We start from the raw sequence: 20,771 nt of genomic DNA, 5'->3' as shown, positions 1-20,771 counted from the left end.
ATAGGGGGTTTAATAAGCTCTCCATACATGCCTGACTGACTGAAAGATTGTACATGCATTCAAGGGAGAAAAGAGCCCAAACTCTCCACATATCCAAAGCTGAGGAAACTGGGCATAGGAAACTGAGTACATATGCAAAAGAGGCTCAAGGAGTCTGAAGGAAAAATAAAAGCTAGGGAAGATTCAAAAACTGCCTGAACTTTGAATGTGCTCCCCAAGCCATACACAGACCTATTAGTAGAGGACAGAAGTAATACTGGCTCAAGGTATTTGGATACATCTGATAAATCATTAGTAGCCCATTAACCTATGCAGACATAGGGCAACCCATAAAAATTCGAGCTTAAAAATAAAAGTTTAGGGACCTGGGCCGGTTAGCTCAGGTGATTAGAGCTCAGGGCACAGTGCTCATAACACCAAGATTGCTGGCTCGATTCCAACATGAGCCACTGAGGTGTGCCCTCCACCACTAAACTAAAACAACTACTTGACTTGGAGCTAATGGATCCTGGAGAAACACATTGTTCCCCAATAATCCACAATAAAAATATTTTTAAAAAATAAAATAAAAGTTTTAAAAATATCTCAGCAGTAACATCAGTTGAGCATTGTGAAAGAGACAGATTCCACAGATTCCAGGAAACATTACTAAAAACAAACAAAACAGCAACAGCACCTCAGGGGGAAAAAAAAGTTCTTTAAAATGTCTAGTTTTTTAAAAAATTAAGTTGAGATATGAAAAGAAACAGGGAATTAAGACCTATGGTAGGGGGAAACAGTCATCAAAACTGTCACTCAGTGGACCCAGATGTTGGGTTTATCAAACACAAACTTCAGAGCAGCTATGATAAATATGTTCAAAGCATTAAAGGAAACCATATAAAGAATTAAAGGAAAATACAAAGAAGCTCAATTAAAAAAATAGAAACTATACAAATAAAAACTGGATGGATATATGCAAAAAAATTAAACTGGATCACTCTCGCATACCATATACAAAAATAAACTTAAAATGGATTAAAGACTTAAATGTAAGACCTGTAACTATAAAACCCCTAAAAGAAAAATAGGTAATAAACTCTTTAACATCTGTCTTAGCAATATCTTTTTGGATATGTCTCCTTAGGCAAGGGAAACAAAATAAAAAATAAGCAATGGGTTACATCAAATTAAAAATCTTCTACACAGTGAAGGAAACCATCAACAAAACAAAAAGACAACCTACTGAATGTGAGAAGATATTTGCAAATGACATATCTCATAAGGTATTAATTTAATATCCAAAATATATAAGGAACTCATACAACTCAACAACAACAACAACAACAACTGATCAAAAAATGGGCAGAGAATATCAATAGACATTTCTTTCCGAAGAAGACATACAGATGGCCAACAGACATATGAAAATATGCTCAACATCACTAATAATCATCAGGGCAATTAAAATGAAAACCACAATGAGATAATACCTCACACCTGTCAGAATGGCTATGATCAATAAAGTCAACAAATAACAAGGGTTGGTGAGGATATGAAGAAAAGGGAATCCTCATGCACTGTGGTGGGGTTACAAATTTGTGTGGCTACTAAGGAAAACAATATGGGGAATCCTCCAAAAACTAAAAATAGAACTATCATATGACCCAGCAATTCCACTTCTGAGTATTTATCCAAAGAAAACAAACAAACAAACAAAAAACTAACTCAAAAAGATATATGCTCCATGGGGTAAGCCCCTGCACAGCAGCCCATAAGCTGTGGACCTGGTCTAATGCCACAGTCAGTCAACCTGAGTGTCAATCCTACCCACTGATATGCTAATAACAATCAAGGCTCAACTACAGCAGAAGGGCACACACAACCCACACAAGGGACACTCCTGGAGCACCTGGCTCAAGTGACCAGGGAGACTGTGCCACTGAGCCCCACAGGGCACCTACTACATAAGGCCACCCAGCAAGACTTGGAGAAATAGCAAATGTACCTAATACATAGAAACAAACACAGAGAGGCAGCCAAAATGAGGAAACAAAGAAATGCGTCCCAAATGAAAGAACAGCAGAAAACTCTAGAAAAAGAACTAAACAAAATGGAGGCAAGCAACCTACCAGAGACAGAGTTCAAAACACTAGTAACAGGATACTCAAGGAACTTAGTGAGAACTTCAACAAAGAGATAGCAAGTGCATGCGTGTGCACACACACACACACACACACACACACACACACACACACACACACAGAGGCAGAAACATAAAAACCATAAAAAAGAACCAGTCAGAAGTGAAGAGTACAATAACTGAAATAAAGAATGCACTGAAAGGAATAATCAGGAAACTAGATAAAACAGAGGATTGAATCAGAGATTTGGAAGACAAGGTAGCAGAAAACACACAATCAAAACAGCAAAAAGAAAAAAGAATTTTAAAAATGAGGATTGTTTAAGAGACCCTCTGGGACAACATCAAGCATAACAACATTTGCATCATAGAAGTTCCAGAAGTAGAAGAGAGAGTGCAGAAACTGAAAACCTATTTGAAGAAATGACAGAAAACTTGCCTAACCTGGTGAAAGAAACAGACATGCAAGCCCAGGAAATGTAAAGAGTTCCAAACAAGATGAACCCAAAGAGGTCCACTCCAAGACACATCATAATTAAAATGCCAAAGGTTTAAGACAAAGATAGAATCTTAAAAGCAGCAAAAAACAATACCATATTTTGCCACATATAATGCACACTTTTTTGCCCTAATTTGTGAGGGAAAAATAAAAATACACATTATACATGGGTACTATTAATTCTGCATCTATATAAATGTTTTTAATTCTTTTATTTATGCTTATGAGTTAAAAGTGTAACTCTAGAAATCAATAACAATGTCCTATGCAAAATAATACCCTGGAATACAACAATCGGTTTTGTCGGACTTACAATGAACTTGCAATGACGAAGAGTTCTTGACCTTCTATGATGCATAAATATTATAAAGTTGTTACCAGTACTTAAAATTTCTTCTACTTTAAGCCTGTCTCTAACCCTAACCCTGTCCCTAACACTAACCCTAACCTTAACCCTCGCCCTAACCCTGTCCCTAAACCTATCCCTAACCCTAACCCTAACTCTGTCCCTAACCCTAACCCTGTCCCTGTCCCTAACCCTAACTCTAATCGTAACCCTCTCCCTAACCCTTTCTCTAACACTAACCCTAACCCTAATGCTCATCCTAACCCTGTCCCTAAAGCTAACCCTAACCCTAGCTCTAACCCTGTACCCCCCCAAAAAAAAATTATTGTACCTTGTATCTGTTCTTGTGTTTTGTATTTATTTGTTACATAAAATTTCTTTACCATAATATGTTAAAAAATAAATGCTAAAATTCTTTTGTAATACAAATGTAAACATATGTAAACCTAAATGCAAACAAAAATTTGAATTAAAAAATTAAAATAAAAGATCTTTTCCCTGAAAGTAAGGACCAAAAATGTGGGTGTGCATTATACATGAGAGCACATTATACACAGCAAAATATCTGTTAGTTATCTACAAGGGAGCTCCCGTAATACTGTCAGTTGATTTCTCAACAGAAACTTTGCAAGCCAGAAGGGATAGGCACAAAACATTTAACGTGATAAAAAACAATGACCTACAACCAAGATTACTCTACCTATCAAAGCTATCATTTAGAATTGAAGGAGAGATAAAGAGCTTACCAGAAAAGAAAACACTAAAGTGCATCACCACAAAACCAGAATCTTACAGGGATGTCTTTAAGACAAATATATATATGAATGGTAAAATGACAATAACAATATATCAGCAATTACTTTCATTGTAAATGGATTAAATGCTCCAATCAAAAGATAGGGTGGCTGAATAGATAAGAGAACAAGACCCTTACATATGTTACCTATAAGAGACTTACTTTAGATCAAAAGTCACACACAGACTGAAATTAAAGGATAGAAAACTGTATCATGACAATAAAAAATTTAAAAACTGGGGTAGCAATATTATACCAGACAAAATAGACTTTAAAATAAAGGCTATAACAAGAAACAAATAAGGACCCAGTAATCCCACTTCTGGGTATTTATCTGAAGAAACCTAAAATGCTACTTCGAAGGCACATGTGCATCTATGTGTTCATTGCAGCACTGTTTACAATTGCCAAGATGTGAAGGTAGCCTGGGTGTCTGTCAATGGAAGAATGGATAAAGAGGAGGTGGTACATATATACAATGGAATATTGCTCAGCCGTTGAAGGGAATAGGTTCTTGTCACCTGTGGTGGCATGAATGGACCTGAAGGTATTGTGCTAAGTGGAGTATATCAGACAGAGAAAGACAGATGCAATGTGATTTTGCTTATATGTGGAATCTAAAGAACAAAATAAACAGACAAAACAGAAACAAACTCATAGATACATAGAACATTTTGATGGTTGCCAGATGAAAGGGGAAGTTGAGAGAGTGAGTGAAAAGGGGGAAGGGATTAAGAAGTACAAATTGGTTGTTACAAAGTAGTGATGGGCATGTTTGGTATAGCATAAGGAATATAGTCAATAATGTAATAACTATGTATGGTGTCAGATGGATACTAGAGTTATTGGGGTCATAGATGGAAGGAGAGTTGTGAGACAGGGTGAAAAAGTGAAGGGATTAAGAAGTACAAATTGGTAGTTACAAATAGTCATGGGGATGTAAAGTAAAACATAGGAAATAGTCAATAATATGGTAATAACCATGTATAGTGCCAGGTGAGTGCTAGACTAGTGCAGGGAGGGGTCACTTCTTAAATTATACAAATGTCTAACTACTGTACACCTGAAATTAATATAAAATAATATTGAATGTCAACTGTAATTGAAAAAGTAAAAAAGGGGGGGAAAGGTGAAAGGCAATAAGAGGTTCAAATTTCCAGGTATAAAACAAATAAGTCATGGGGATGTGATGTACAGCATAGGGAATATTGTCAATAATATTGTGATAGTGTGGTATAATGTCAGATGGTTGCTGGGCTTAATCATGGTGATCACATCTTTAGGTATATGAATGTTGAATAACTATGGCATACACCTGAAACTGACATAATGTTGTATGTTAGCTATATTTTTAATAAAAACTTGAAAAAATAAATAAATAAGAGTTGGTATATACGTACAATGGAATATTACTCAACCAAAAAAGGATACAATGTTGCCATTTGCAACAACATGGATGGACCTAAAGGGTATCACACTAAGTGGAATAAGCAAGACAGAGAAAGACATATACTGTATGATTTCTATTATATGTGGAATCTAAAAAAAAAAAAATGAGCCAACAAAACAAAAACACTCTGAATGGAATTGTAATAGATAAGTCTGATATCGGGAGTGGGAGGGCAGTAGATTGGGGAGGGGGGTTGTTTCTGTATGAGGGGTGAAAAGGACAACTATTGCATTGTTCTGTACACCTGAAACTAGTAATAAAAAAAATTTTTAATAAATAAATAAATAAACAGACTCACTCATAGAAACAGAGAACATTGAAACCTATGTAACTTTACTAACCATTCACTCCAATAAACTTTAATTTAAAAAAGAAAGAAAGAAAGAAAGAAAGAAAGAAAGAAAGAAAGAAAGAAAGAAAGAAAGAAAGAAAGAAAGAAAAAACAAAGAAAGAAAGAAACAAAGAAACAAAGAAAGAAAGAAACAAAGAAAGAACTGGTGATTGCCAAAGGAGAGGAAGGTGGGGGGATGGGTGAAAAAGGTAAAGGGGAATACAGTCAATAATATTGTGATAACTTCGCATTGTGACAGGTGGTTATTAAACTTAGTGTAGGGATCACATTGTAAGGTATATAAATGTCAAATCACTATGTTGTACACCTGAAACTAATATAATATTGTATGCTAAATATACTTTAATAAATTTTTTTTTAAATTACACAAAAGAATCAAACAAAATTTCTGGGATTGAAAAGTATAATAACTAAAAAATGCTCACCAGAGAGACTCAACAGCAGGTCTGAAATGGCAGAAGAAAGAATCAGTGAACTTGAAAACAAATCAATAGAAAATATACAATCTGATAGGCAATCACTTAAGTAATGCCCTACAGAGATACTTGGCAGCTTAAAAATTGTCCCAAACAAACCTCACTTAATTTTCATAAAATCCTGTTAGTTAAATATGCTTCTTGACATTAAAAAAATCTGAAAATCAAACTAATTCAGTGACTGACTGTATTAGTAAGAACACGACTTCAAAGCTTCAGTTATTTAACCTAATAAAACATCATTTGCTGTTTACACAAAAAAGACAAAATGATGGTGTTGCAGGCTGAATGACTACTGATGGCTCTCCTCCAAGTGTTTATTTCCCCAGCTTTATTAAAATATAATTGACATATAACATTGTGTAATTTTAAGGTGTACAATGTGTTGATTTTATATACATATATATTGCAATATCATTACCAGCACAGTATTAGCTCCATCATGTCACATAATATCACTTCTTTTTTGTGGTGAGAGCATTTAATATCTACTCTTTTAGCAACTTTCAAATATCTAATACATTAGTATTAGCTGTAATCGCCATGCTATACATTAGATCTCAAAAACTTACTTGTCTTATAACTGGACGTTTGTACCCTTTGACCAACAGCTCTCCATTTTCCCAACCCTTCAGTCCCAGGTAAATTCTATCTACTCTGTTTCTATGAATTTGGCTTTTTTAGATTTCACATGTAAGTGATATCATACAGTATTGTCTTTGTCTGACTTATTTCACTCTAACACTCTTCACTCTTTTGCCTCCTTCTTTCACTTATAAGAATGCTTGTGATTCCATTGGCCCCATCCCCATAATGCAGAATAATATCTGCTGATTAATAATCATTTCTTAATTTATTTTTTATTTAAGTATAGTTGGTATACAATCTTATATTGGTTATGTTAGTTTTGAGGGTACATTATAGTGATTCGACATTTTTATAATTTACAATGTGATCACCCCACTAATTCTAGTATTCATCTGTCACCTTGTAAACTTAGCACCATATTATTTATCTGCAACCTTAATTCCCCTTTGCCATGTATCCTAACATGCTCACAATCTCTAGAAATTAAGATGTAGATATCTTTGGGGGCCAGTATTCTCCCTACCACAGAGGCTTAAAAAGAAAAAACTTAGAGCTTTCCAGAGAAAAAGGAATTGTTTCTAAACTCCAAACAGTAAAAAATGGTTCTTAAAAGATTTGAGCAAAATCTCCCTATAAAATTTCTCAGTTAATTAAAGTACCTAAAGATAAAGATCATGTTATGAGTGTGCTGACCAGTAAACATCTCAAATAAATAAAGAAACTAAGGGCAAAGTTCAAATTAAAGGTGGTATCTTCCACTAAAGTATCATAGTCCCAAATTAGCCTTCATTTAGTTCAGAGAGATGTACATGGAAGTGATAAATGGGGAAATAGAGAACATTTGAGAATTAGATATTTAAAAGATTTTGGGGTGTGTTCATTGGCACATAAGTGAAACCCAATAGGTGAGAGGTTTACAAGGTTTTTAATAAACATATATTGCCAAAGAAACCAAGAATTCAGTTAAGAAAGGCTTTGACTATGCAAGAGTTAACATAACTCTTGGAACCCATGCTTTCAGAACCAGGAAGTGGACTGAGAAAGCTGTGCTGTCTCCAAAAAGGACATATTCACCAATGCCCTATTTAGATATAGCCTAAGAAGATAATGGAAAAGAAATAAGCTTCCAGAGAAGCGCTCCCATGAGCCACAGAGAGTAATGGACAAGAGAGTTCCTCCTAGAGCCTAATCAAGAAACTTCTCACAAACCCAAGGCACAGAGCTTTCCCAATGTCCACCCAATGGGGGTTTCAAATTGCTATGAATTAATGTGTCTATTGTGTGTCTCATATCCTTCATCTTTCCAAATGGGGGAAGTTATTATTGTTAAATGTCCCTGTTACATTATTATATTTAATAAGAGGGCAAGAAGTGAGTAGATACATTTTCTTTTAAATCATAGATCTCTAGACCAAGAAGAGCCCCAACCAAGTCTGATAGAGAGGTTCTTGTACGTCACCTGAAGACCTTACACTTTGAGCTGGGTGAAGTGCCTGGATGGGACTGTGGGGGTCTCTCCTCTGGGGAGGATTTGAGTGTTTCCTGTACATGGGGAGAAGGGAACAAAGAAATATTAAGTGACCAAAAGCACAGGTGGCAGTGGAGAAATGAGTACTCACTGCAAATCCATGAACTCTCTTACATTTCCCACTTTCTTTTGAAGCTGAGTTGGGGCCATGTTGAGGCAACATACTCACCAATGAAAATGTGAACAAAATCAATAAATCACTTCAAGACCAAGGCAATTAATAATTGGAGTGCTTCACCCTTCCCTCTCTTTCCCTGCTTGGCAACTCTGAAAAATGCATGTTGATATGACAACTTCATGAACTGGGAATAGGCAGGATTAACTAAATGGAGTATAGATTCTGTTCACACACACTACACCTTAAATGAGAGAGGAATGAATTTTGTTTTGCTAATTCGCTGATATTAAGCACAACTTAAGCTATCCTAATACAGACATTTTATTTTGAAATGCCTACTAGACATACAGTTGGAAATGTCAAGAAACAGTTGAATCCATGAATGTGATCTCAAGGGAAAAGTCTAAGCTACACATACCATTTTGGAAGTCATCCTAATTTAGAAATGGGATTTTAAAGCCATACGCTACATTTAATTAGGAAAAAATATATAAATAGAAACATATAATCATAGAGTATTAGCTTGCTTCATCTTTTTAACAGCTAAATATTTATGTGACATATCATATTTTCTATTACCCATGTGCTCCCATAAATTGTATTTTTGTTCATGTTTCCAGCTTTCTAAGGGCAATGCCTGTGTCTGGGTCACTCAACCCATTTCCTGCATGAGTAAAGAGATTTTTTAATATAATAATGGTGATAGTTCCTTACATATAAAATGTAATGAATATCAACCTTATTCTTCTTCAATAGCTTGATTTTTTTAAAGCATTATTTTATATTCATTATTTAATTTAATTTTTACAATAAACTTGTGGTTATGATGGCAGTGGTGTTGGAGGTGATGATAGTCATCATACAGTCTTGGAAAGGAAGCAGGAGAAGGCAGAGGAGCCTCCGAAAAAACTGGAAATCTCATGTACATCAAATCTAAAACATCTTCCTCAGGTACAAACTTCAGGTTAGAATTATAGCTAACATTGAGAGCCCACTAAATGCTAAGCAATGTAACAAGTAGTTTACATATTTAATTTAACCTTTACATAAACCTTAGAGCCTAGGTATAAGTGATTTCATTGTATAGGTTAGGACTAAATTTCCAAAAGGTGAGAACCTACCCACGGTCAAAATTAGAAAGTTAGAAATCCAGGATTTGAATCCAGATGCTTTTTATTCCAATGCCCATATTCTTTCTGCTGCAACACACTATAGTGTTTAAGCTTGGGAACTTGGTTGGTAAGTTCTCTTCTCTCCTGCTGGTAAGGAAAAACTGTGAAGGAACTGTGAGCTTTCTCAAGACTTCCTCACAATGCATAACATGTGAGCCATACTGTCCCTGATTTGCTTGGTCTTTGCTCCATAGATGATGGGGTTAAGCATGGGAGGAATTAATACATACAGATTTGCCAGAAGGATGTGGATATGGTGGGGGATATTCTTGCCAAAGCGATGAGTCAGAAAAGTGAAAAAAGATGGGATGAAAAAGAGGAGAATGACTCCAATATGGGAACCACAGGTATTGAGAGCCTTGTGTCGGGCATCCTGGGTAGGAAGTCTAAACACAGCTTGGAGGATCAAAGTATAGGAAACGCCGATGAGTGCAACATCTACCAAAACTGATGCCATTGGCACTGAGAAGCCATACCAGATATTGACAGTGATGTCAGCACAGGCCAATCGGGCCACCCCAATGTGCTCACAGTATGAGTGGGGGATGATATTGGTCCGACAGTATGGCAGCCTCTTCAGCAGGAATATGATAGGAAAAATTGTCCCAATGCTCCGTCCCCAGATTGCCAGAGTCATTTTTCCAATTGCCATAGGAGTTAAGATGGCTGTATATCTCAAAGGAGTACAAATGGCCACATAGCGGTCAAATGCCATGGCCAGAAGGATTCCTGATTCAGCCACAAAGGCAACATGGATGAAAAACATCTGAGTGATGCAGGCATCAAAGGCAATCTCCCCAGCATGGAACCAGAAGATAGCCAGGGCTTTGGGTACAGTGGTGGTGGAGAGCAAGATGTCAGTGCCAGCCAACATGGATAGGAAGACATACATGGGTTCATGGAGGGTGCGCTCACTGAGGACAACAAAGATGAGGGCTCCATTTCCCAAAACTGCAGTGATGTACATGAGGCAGAAGGGGATGGACAGCCAGGTGTGGTAATTCTCCAGTCCTGGGATGCCAAGTAGAATGAACACAGTGGGGTGGAATATGGTGAGGTTAGCACCAAACATGCCTGCTTCTGGAATCTCTCTATGAAGACTACAGAAAGTGAGAGTCAGTGGGCGGAACCTGCTATAGGTTTCACTAAAAGCTGAACATTACATAATGGAATCAATCATTAATGCCATGACTTAGAGGATATAATGTTATGCTTTCACTTCCTACATGATCATTGCAAACATAAATATAAATAAAAGTTCCTGATCATACCTCAGCAATGTCTAGAATCCACTCATGCCTCCCCATTCTCACTTACATGCTGCTACTCAGGTTTTGATCATCCTTCACCTTTTCTACTGCAATAGCATCCTAACTAATCTGGTCTCCCCACCTCCCAGCTTTCCATCTTCAACCCCTCCATGTCCATCAGCTATGTTGCAACCTGGACGGTATGGTCAAAACAAAAATCTAATTGTGTTTTCTCTTACAACTTTTATATGATTTATTGATTATAAGATAAAGCCCATCTTCTCTAACATGTAAAGACTTCCACAACCCCACTGTTAACTCTCTTCTCTAGCTTTGATCACCTTTAGGAACTCTGACAAAGCTAAATTAAACTATGATCCATTTTCCACACAGTTTTTACAACTTCATGACTTTTCTCAAGCTTTTTTCTTAATCTAAAACATACTTTCATACCTTTGGTGTTAGTTAAACATACTGATTTTCCAATTCACAGCTTAAATATTTATCATCTGGGAAGCCTTCCCCAGATTCAAACTCTGAACTTCCAATTTTCTGATTATTAACAGAAGGCAAGTTTTTCACATCCCAGAAATTTAGCCCAATCTGTGAAAACTATTGCTACTCATCTTGTAAGGATTAAATTAAATATTTTCTTTAAACTGCCTAATATAGTGCCTTAGATAAAAACACTAAATAAATGCTAGTTATTGTTATTCAGTGGATCAATACAACTTCATAGAGAGACCAGAAACTAATATGAGTATATTTGGAATTTAAAATGTGATAAAGTAGCATTTCAATTTAATGGGGACAGGAAGATCTATTCAATTAATGGCATTAGGATATTGGACAATGTTGTTTTTGTAAAAGAATAAAATTAGTTCCCGCCTCACTTACTAAAGAAATAGAAATCCAATATAAATTAAAGATGCATATTTAAAAAAATAAAACCACAAAAATATTAAAAATTTAAATGAAGGTCTTAAGAGAAAACATAGGAAAATTTGGGGGGATTGGAAAGATCTTCCTAAGATAAGAAAACCATATTTCATAGTCAGTAATAACTGAATGATGTAATTATGTAAAAGTGTAGATAAAAAAATAAAAATTCTAGGAGAAAAATTGTAAAACATGTAATAAGCAAAATGTTACTATCCTTATTAAATATTAAGAGCTGGTATAAATGAATGAGGAAAAATTAGAAAATGTGCAAAAAATCAAATTGGCAATTCATGGTCAGTATTCATATGAATAGAGGCTCAAAATTAAAAAAATGAAAACCAGTGTCATATGGAAATATCATCGTTTTTTTTTTTTATCAGATTGAAAAACATAAGAAAAACAATTAGCCCCCAGTGCTAGTGGCCACAGCATGAGAACATATAAATATATCTATAGGGATAATCATTGCTATATTGTTGCAATAATAAAAGAAATTATTACAATTTCCATATCTATCAATAAGGAAATAAATAAATTATGATACGTATATTAAAATGAAATTTGTTTTCATTTTTTTAAAAAGGAGTCTTAACCATGGCAATGTAATTATGTGAAAAAGCAAGCTGAAGATTAAAATGCATAAGATAGCTTTTTTTCTCTTTTTATCAGGACAGTTTACATTATAAGTAACAGAAAATCCAGTCCCATTTTGGCTTACACACAAAGGGAAACTGAAAAGTATGTTTCTAGTATCAGGTTTATCTAAAGATTCAAGACATCATTAGGGACTCCATTTCCTTGTGAGTCTCAGTTCTGCCCTCCAGGTGTTGACTCGCCTATGGCCAGAACTGAAGTGAAAAGATTAAGGCTCTTATTTCAGGGGCAAAATTAAAGTGGCTACCAAAAAACTCAGTAAACAAAATAAATAATATTTTAATAAAATTTTTAAAATCAAAATTAATGCAAAATATCCACAATGAACAAAATACCAAAATTTTAAGTAAAGCTAGGATTGATGGCGCTTCACTAAGCCATATTGGAGCCTGAGGCAAAAGGAAAAACGGGAGTCTATATATACATGTTTTTGAGTGTTTTTAATGGTTAAAATTTTCCATAATTTTGTTTTGAAAATGTTGTTTATGAGCTTCTTTCATTAAATCGAGTAAAATTATACTAAATTCTAATTTTCATATACATAATATATTTAAACTTAAACGAATGTTGTAAGTATACTAAAAAACTTAAGTATACTTTTTAGTGTTATTTTTTAGGCAACTTTAATGAATTAAAATTAACCTTAGTCCCAGTCCTTCATAGCAAAAATGTCTGCAGCAGTTCAAGTTGTCAAGATATACACACTGGATAGTGGGTACTTACACTACATCTTCCAGAAGACTCAAGAACATCTCATCTGAATAACAGTTAATTGGGTTTATTCCAAGAAATAACAACCTAAAAATCCCAGGAACCAAACATTTATTCTCTTTCCAGAAACTTACCCAACTCAAGAGAAAGCGCTTTCCCAGTATGTGAAAAAAGCATCCAGATGCAGACTCTGGGATAAATTAGGACAATATTTATCCTCATCTGCAGGAACCCCTTGGGTGAGGAGAGAGCTTCTACCTCACTAGGTCTTTAGGGAGCATCTAGTTTAATTAGACAGGAGCAGACCCCAGCACAACCAGTCTCCAGAGACCACTGACTCAGGAACCAGAGAGGGTGGGTACTCTATGTCCTGCCTGCAGCAGTCCATATATACTGCATCTGCTAATGACTCCATATACTTGGCTAACATATGGACACAGAGTGGATTTGGGTTGTTGCTAGTCAATATGTAGAATATTAAACCCCTGCTTATGCCTGCTAGACCTCAATGTACATAGAAACCTGGAGATATAGAAGAAATAGTAGGTCAGAAGGATTTAAGTGTGTGGTGTGTGTGGTGTGTGTGTGTGTGTGTGTGTGTGTGTGTGTGTGTGTGTGTATGTGCGCACACACACACATAAATGATTGTCAGTCATATAATTAGATAATATTTAACAGTAAAGGGTCCAAAGATAAACCACCTCTCCAACATTTCAAATTAGTCAATCCACAAGTATACATATTGAACCCTATGCTAGATGCTGCAACTATAATGATGAATGAGACATATTCTTTGCCCTTCTCTGTGAAGAGCTCAAGTTCTGATGGCTTCGAAGAGTAATTAATATTCTGTTGAAACTATAAATGTCATTGCTGTGGAGACCCAGAGAACAAGCTGATCACCTCTGACTTAGGGGATTGGCAAAGGCTTCAAAGAGAACTTGACATCAGTATTCTTACCATTTGCCAGCTGTGTGGACTTGATTATTTATCCTCCATGAGCCTTGCATGGCCCTGTGTATAAAACAGAGATAACAAAAGTACAATCCATGAGGTTGTATGAGGATTAAATAAGCTAATGGCAGGGCACTTAACATGGTTCCTAGCACAGAGTAATCTCTTAATAAAACATTAACCACTGTTGTAATTATTAATATCATTAATGTTACTGTTATATATTGGGTTGTGGGGAAAGTCATGACGTATTTTTTCTATGTTTTTCATTGCACGAATGTGTTATGACTTTATTATGTATTACTATATGGTGGTGTGTTTGGAAATAATGATGGAAAAGTAAGTTAGGATCAGATTATTAACACCTGGCTTAGAAATTACTCTGTAGTCCTGTGATTTCTAAATTGTGGCTAATGGAACACCAGGTAATTTTAGAGATGTAACTTGATGTGCTATCAAAAAAATTGTCTGGACATGGATACAAATAGCTATAGTCAAATAAGTGTGGGAAACATTGCAAACTCTAGCCTTCTCTTGAACAACCATGTGTGTGACTCACAGAATGTCAGCATTTTTCATACTTATTTGACCATGGAACTTTTTAATAAATCATCCATTACAATATCTGATATTTATTTCTACACAATGTTTTGTGGAAAACACTTCTGCAAGTAATGAAGAACATGTGAAAGTTTTTAACAGAAAGTAGTATAATCCCCTCTGTCTTTTAGAATGCTTAACATCAAATAAATTTATAGTTTAAGTTACAGTGTAAAAGATTAGAAATATTAAAATCAATTAAGAAACTAGTGCAATATCTGAGGTGAAAGATGATAAGGGACATAAGTAATTGGTAGAGGCGATGTTAAAAAGAAAATTAACAATAACAACTTAGCATTATTTTTCAGTTACCTACTATGAACTAAGGATTATGTTACGTGCCATATATATATTATATATATATATATATATATATATATATATATAATTTAATTTGATCAAATCAACAACCCTAGAAGGTACTATCACTATTCCCATTTTACAGATGAAAAATTGGGGGACTAAAGATGTTAAATAAATTTCAACAAGTTTACACAGCTAGAAAACAATGGGGATAAGGACTTGAATCCTGATACAACTCCAAATACTATGCAGGTAACTATTTAGTGGTACAATCAATATGAGTAACAAGTAACACAAGTAACTTCTTGAGGAGCAGGCCAGAAAGGAAGAAGTTGAGAAATTCACCAGAGTTTCCAGCTCAGTGAAGTTGATGGAATCATGATAATCTAGTTCCCAAGAACAGGAACAGGAAGAAAAGCTAGTATGAGTGAGAATTCTATATCCTGGAGGAGATATCCAGTTGTTAGGTGGGTTTATGCATTTAAAACTCAAAAGAATTCTAGGATAGAAAGAGATGTGTGGGACGCATTAGTATAGGTGTTGGCTGAGGAAATGAGTGTGCATGACCTTTTCTGGAAAAGTATGAAAGAATCAGAGTCAAGACACTACTCCAATTTTGCTAACCTGGCTAAGAACAATGTGCTATAATTCCTAATATGGAGATGTTCAGAAGCCAGGTAAAAGAGAAAATCAATAGTACCCTGTTTCCTCCTACTCTTATCTATTGCCTGGAGTAAAAAGCACTGTAATCAGCAGCTTATTTGCCTCCATGATGCCAGATTGTCTTTGTGAGTAACTTGTTTACTAACCACTAGGTTTGTGGACTAATTTAGCTGATCATTTCAGTGCATGATAGAGATGCATGTTCTAGCTTCAGGGAGGTAAGTGTGCTCTCATTCATTTCCTAAACATTTATTATGTACCAGGCATTTTGTAATGCACTATGAGTACAAATATGAATGACACACACTCTTCTAATTTCAAGGAGTTTACAGTTCATTGGGGGTACAAATAAATAAACAACCCATTACAATTCATTATATACATTTAGAGATTTGTACAAGATGCAATTAGACATGCAAAGATAATATCCTTGGAATGAAAACTCAGGAAAGACTTCTCAGGGAAGGCAGTTCTTGAACTGAAATTTGAAGAATGAACAGGAGTTTTCCAGGGGACTGAACGGCATGCATGGCTGTTTTTCAAAAACACCTGCCACTGTAGAAGTGGATGGAGAGCTACTTGATTCTGTACTAAGAATCAACACACATTTTGGGATAAAATACTGCAATCTTTTCCAGTGTTAAATATAAAATTATTTTTATCCATTTATTCATAACTCACTTTATGTGGTATCAACTCCCTATGTTTCTGGAGCATATCTGGTCTACTGGGGATACCAAATGTTCATACATATCAGAGGCATGTACATTTAGTTATCATTTTGGGGTTGTGGGGGAGGGATATGAGAAGAGGATAGAGAAAACAAAAACAGGAGGAAGCAAAGAAGAGCCAGAAGAGAGAGAGAGAAAAAAGAAGAGTTGGAGGAGTAGGAGGATGAAGAAGAGAAACAGGACAAGAAACAAAAGCCCTCTCATTTCAGGAAATCTCTGTATTTCACACCTAATTTCCTTGATAAAGCTAGGAGTGGTGATGCATGGGGAGCCATCAGCCCAGAGGGGAAGCACAGCACCAAGCCTTGATTTCAAAGAACTGGCGGACCACACCCTCACGAATCTGCTTAGTCTTCACACCATAGACAATGGGGTTGAGCATTGGTGGCACCACCACATAAAGATTGGCCAGCAGGATATGGACGTGTCGAGGAATGTTACGTCCAAAGCGATGGGTCAATAAGGTAAAGAAGGATGGAACATAAAACATAAGGATGACACAGAGGTGGGAGCCGCAAGTGCCAAGAGCCTTGTGCCGGGCATCCTGGGAGGGCATATGAAACACCGTTCGGAGGATCAGTGAGTAAGACACAGCGATGAGGATCACATCTAAGATGACCATGACAATGGGCACTGAGAAGCCATACCAGATGTTAATGGTGATGTCAGCACAGGCTAAGCGGGCCACTCCAATATGCTCACAGTAGGAATGGGGGATAATGTTGGTCCGACAGAAGGGCAGCCGCTTCAGCAAGAAGATCACTGGAAAGATAATGCAGAAGCTTCGGGCGACAATGGCCAGAGTAATCCTTCTCACGACAGGCCATGTTAGCACTGTTGTGTAATGCAGAGGGGCACAGATAGCCACAAAGCGGTCAAAGGCCATAGCTAATAGGATGGCTGACTCCCCCACAAACATCACATGGACAAAGAAAACTTGGGTGACACAGGCATCAAAGGCAATGTCATGGGCATGGAGCCAAAAGATGGCTAAGGCCTTGGGTACAGTAGTGGTGGACAGCAGGATGTCCGTGATGGCCAGCATTGAGAGGAAATAGTACATGGGCTCATGAAGGTTACGTTCTGTGATGATGACTGTTACCAGGATACTGTTCCCCAGGACCGCAGTGATATACATGAGGCAGAGGGGTATGGACAGCCAATTGTGATACACCTCCAACCCAGGGATGCCGAGTAGGACAAAAACTGCAGGGTGGAAGATGGTAAGGTTGGTGTGAGTCATGATGAACTTTAGGATCCTCTTATAACGACTTAGAAGCTGATGAGTCTGCTGAAAGTGATAGGAACAGAAAGCAGCACCTGTCAGTATTTGCAGAGTTCACAAAAGATAGCATGGCTCTGGAAAGGAGGTTACTATCTGTGTGAAAAAGGACTTTCATTTCATTCAGTGGCTTCTGAGGGCTCCATCTCAGTCCTGCTGAGGTTCTCAGCAGGAGGGTTATAGGCCAATGTAAGAAAGAGTTGGGGTGAGAAGAGAAGAAAGTCACAGGCACAGAGAGGCACACCCAAAGTCTTACAGAAAGTACCCCCCCAGAGCCCTAACAGAACATCCAGATGAGCAAGAAAAAAGAGCAGAAGAGTAGAGAGGGGTCATGCGGCCGTGCTGATTGGGCGAGGACACACGCAGTAGTTAAGGACACAGTTCTGGAGCCAGACTTCCTGGGTTAATTTTCCAGCTCTTCCCTGACTTGCTGGATGGTCTTGGGCAAGGTACTTTACTTCTGCATGCCCCCGTCTTTTAATTTGTAAGATGTGGATAACAATAAACTCCATGAGGTAATTGGGAGGATTAAATGAGTCAATTCATATAAGTGTTATTTTTAGAAGAGTAGGTTATCATTATTGCTGTTATTATTATTTATAAACCTGTTTGGCCACCATCCTATTGTATTTTTTCCGATAGTCAAAACACCTTAATGAATATTCAGCAACATTAAAGTTTAATTTTTATCCAAATATGACCAAAGGGGACTCCTTTCCTGGGAATAAAGAAGAAGGAAAGGGATGAGCGAAGTGCCCAAGAAGAGAAAAATACCTTGAGAACAGATGTCTCGGATGGACCTGGTGTCTCAGAACCAAGGCCTGAGGGCTTTGAGTGGTGCACCAGGCAGGTTCATCAGTGTTGAATTTAGCTTGGGTCTGAGCTACCTGGCAGGCTTCCTTCAAATGCTTTGAAAACACCCATGTGTCTCAGCAGAAACAAAGAGAGAGCATGCCCATCACTCATAGAATCTCCAGGGACATGGTGGAATGATGAGACTCACAGCTTCAGCTATAGAACCAAGGAGAGCTGAAAATCATAGGGAAGATTCGATCCACACTAAGGAGAAACTGAGTCACTCTTCCATGCTCTGCTTTCTCTTTTCCTTCCTAGTGTCTTTTCGTCCTGTAAGTCCCATCAACCCTATTTTGTGGCTATGCCCATTCCTTCTTTAAGGGAAAGCCTTTTATGTCTTTATGAAATCTTAATTTTGGAAGACTCTCCAAATATCATGACAACATATTAAAGTGCATCCACAACCCACATCAGATACAGTTAGATAAATATATAGCAGTTGAGTTACTTTTTGCCTAGTTGTATTATCTAAACATGTATCTGTCCTTTACAGATACTTCTACACACACACACACACACACACACACACACTGGTAATCCCACTCCCTGCCACTATCAATGCTCTTAAACTCACCTACTACATCACAGTATCAGCTTAAAGATTGAAAAAACGGTAGAGAACAGCTAAAAACTTTGCTTAAAATTTCATTTTGCCGTTTTCCTCGTACATATGCTTGAGATCTCATATTTTTGCCACTCTTAGATTCTATAAATGCACAGGCTCTACACACTGAAGCCATATCCCTAATGGATAAAACAGCCTGCCCCTACCCCTGGTTTTAAGAGTGGCCTCTGTTTGCAACACAATATATGAAAGGATTCATTGTGAAATGTGTCACAAGAAATTTATTTCTAATAATATGTTACCAAAATTTGTAAATGGTTTACACTCTTAATAAATTGGAGCAAATTTAGATTCATACCTCTAATAATGTACCATTCTTGCTCACATGCACTTAAATCCAGCATGTAAAATGTTTTTATAATCTAAAACCAGTGTTATCTATACCACAGAGGCACTGAGATACCCTTCAAAGTGACTCGCATTTTTTAATAAATAAACACCTCAACAAAAATGTCCACCTACCCATCTGTTTCACTCCATATGAACATTTTGGGTATCTTGTCAAAATTTAAGTGGCAATGTGTCACATGTAAATATCATCTGCCATATTCTTACGATGTAATGGCAAAACATGGAGATCACCAAATTCAAGGCACAACTTCTCCCAATATCTATATCTGTTTTGCAAAATGCAGGATGGAAGACAGAATGAGAAGGATTTTTTTTTCCAGTTTAGACCTACCTGACATCCAGATTACCAAGAGAAAGTTTCCTCAAGAGTCTTCACTATGGGACTAGGGGATTCACAGAGCTAAGCGTAGAGTTTGGCACATTGAAAGTACTTAGGAAATAAAAAATGAACCATGGAATTAGTGAATTGATCTTTTACAAGTAGATTTGTTTGTTGCACCAAGGTGGTGATCAAAAATGAGCCATCTTCATGAATAGCCCCCACTGATAGCCCCTGCCCTGATACAGCCTGATTCTGACTCTTCTGTCTACTGAACTCCAACACTTTATTAAGAAGTTTCTCTTCCCCCCACATTCTCCTGGTGCTTTTCCTGACCCAATTCTGCATTCCCATTTTTGTCTCTAACTAATGTTCACTTGTTAGTCCCATTGACATCTCCCCCAGGGCCCATGCTCCCCACACTGTTCTCTGTCACGCTGCATCCCTCTTTCATCCTTTGTCACACTGACCCTTGTCTTGCTCCTAGCTCCAATCTTTGTCTTTTTTCTCTCTCCCAGCTCTAGTCTTTGTTCTTCACGGATACTTCTACACACACACACACACACACACACACACACACACACACAAACTCCTGCCAATCCCACCCTCTGCCACCATCAATGCCCTTAAACTCACCTACTACATCACAGTATCAGCTGAAGGACTGAGAAAATGGTAGAGAAGAGCTAAAAACTTTGTTCTGAAAGAAGAGGAATAAGAATAAAAGAGAAAACTAGACTGATCATGTTGGCAAGAGGGTTATCACTATTTCTGCCCCATACAGGGTGCTTATATCTAGAGACAGAGAAACCATGTGCTTCCTTCTTCTGGGAGCAGTGCAAGAGTCACCTCTGGGATCACTGAGCATGGGGTCAATGAACCGAAGGAGAAATAAAAGCCCTTCGTCTAATGCCAAGAGAGAACACTAACTAAGAGTAATTAGTAGCTCCAGAGAAAATGCATGTAAAACATTTAAAAACATAGCATAAGAGCAGTGACAGAAATCCTAGCAACAAATAATAACGTAATAGCAGCCAACATTTATTGAGCTCTTACTACATCCCTGTCACTGTGTTAGGGTTTA

General features: G+C 37.0%; 2 protein-coding genes across 2 annotated transcripts; both read right to left on the bottom strand.

Annotated features, from left to right (window-relative positions):
- Window positions 1-9,571: 9,571 nt before the first annotated feature.
- LOC109396517 (olfactory receptor 52B2-like) lies at window positions 9,572-10,519 on the bottom strand. The gene has a single exon (XM_019668380.1). It carries the CDS (start codon window positions 10,517-10,519, stop codon window positions 9,572-9,574), a length of 948 nt encoding a protein of 315 aa, XP_019523925.1.
- A 6,010-nt stretch (window positions 10,520-16,529) lies between these two features.
- Window positions 16,530-17,498, bottom strand: LOC109396516 (olfactory receptor 52B2). Its single transcript, XM_019668378.1, has one exon. The coding sequence runs from the start codon at window positions 17,496-17,498 to the stop codon at window positions 16,530-16,532; it is 969 nt and encodes a 322-aa protein (XP_019523923.1).
- Window positions 17,499-20,771: the final 3,273 nt, after the last annotated feature.

This window comes from Hipposideros armiger, unplaced genomic scaffold (genome assembly GCF_001890085.2).
Source record: "Hipposideros armiger isolate ML-2016 unplaced genomic scaffold, ASM189008v1 scaffold_525, whole genome shotgun sequence".
NCBI lineage: Eukaryota > Metazoa > Chordata > Mammalia > Chiroptera > Hipposideridae > Hipposideros > Hipposideros armiger.
Note: the sequence above shows the minus strand (reverse complement) of the source record. Positions and strands in the feature narration are given on the sequence as shown.

Excerpts from the sequence above, each read along its gene's own strand:
- LOC109396517 (XM_019668380.1), bottom strand. The coding sequence starts at position 10,519 with ATGTTTGGTGCTAACCTCACCATATTCCACCCCACTGTGTTCATTCTA.
- LOC109396516 (XM_019668378.1), bottom strand. The coding sequence starts at position 17,498 with ATGACTCACACCAACCTTACCATCTTCCACCCTGCAGTTTTTGTCCTA.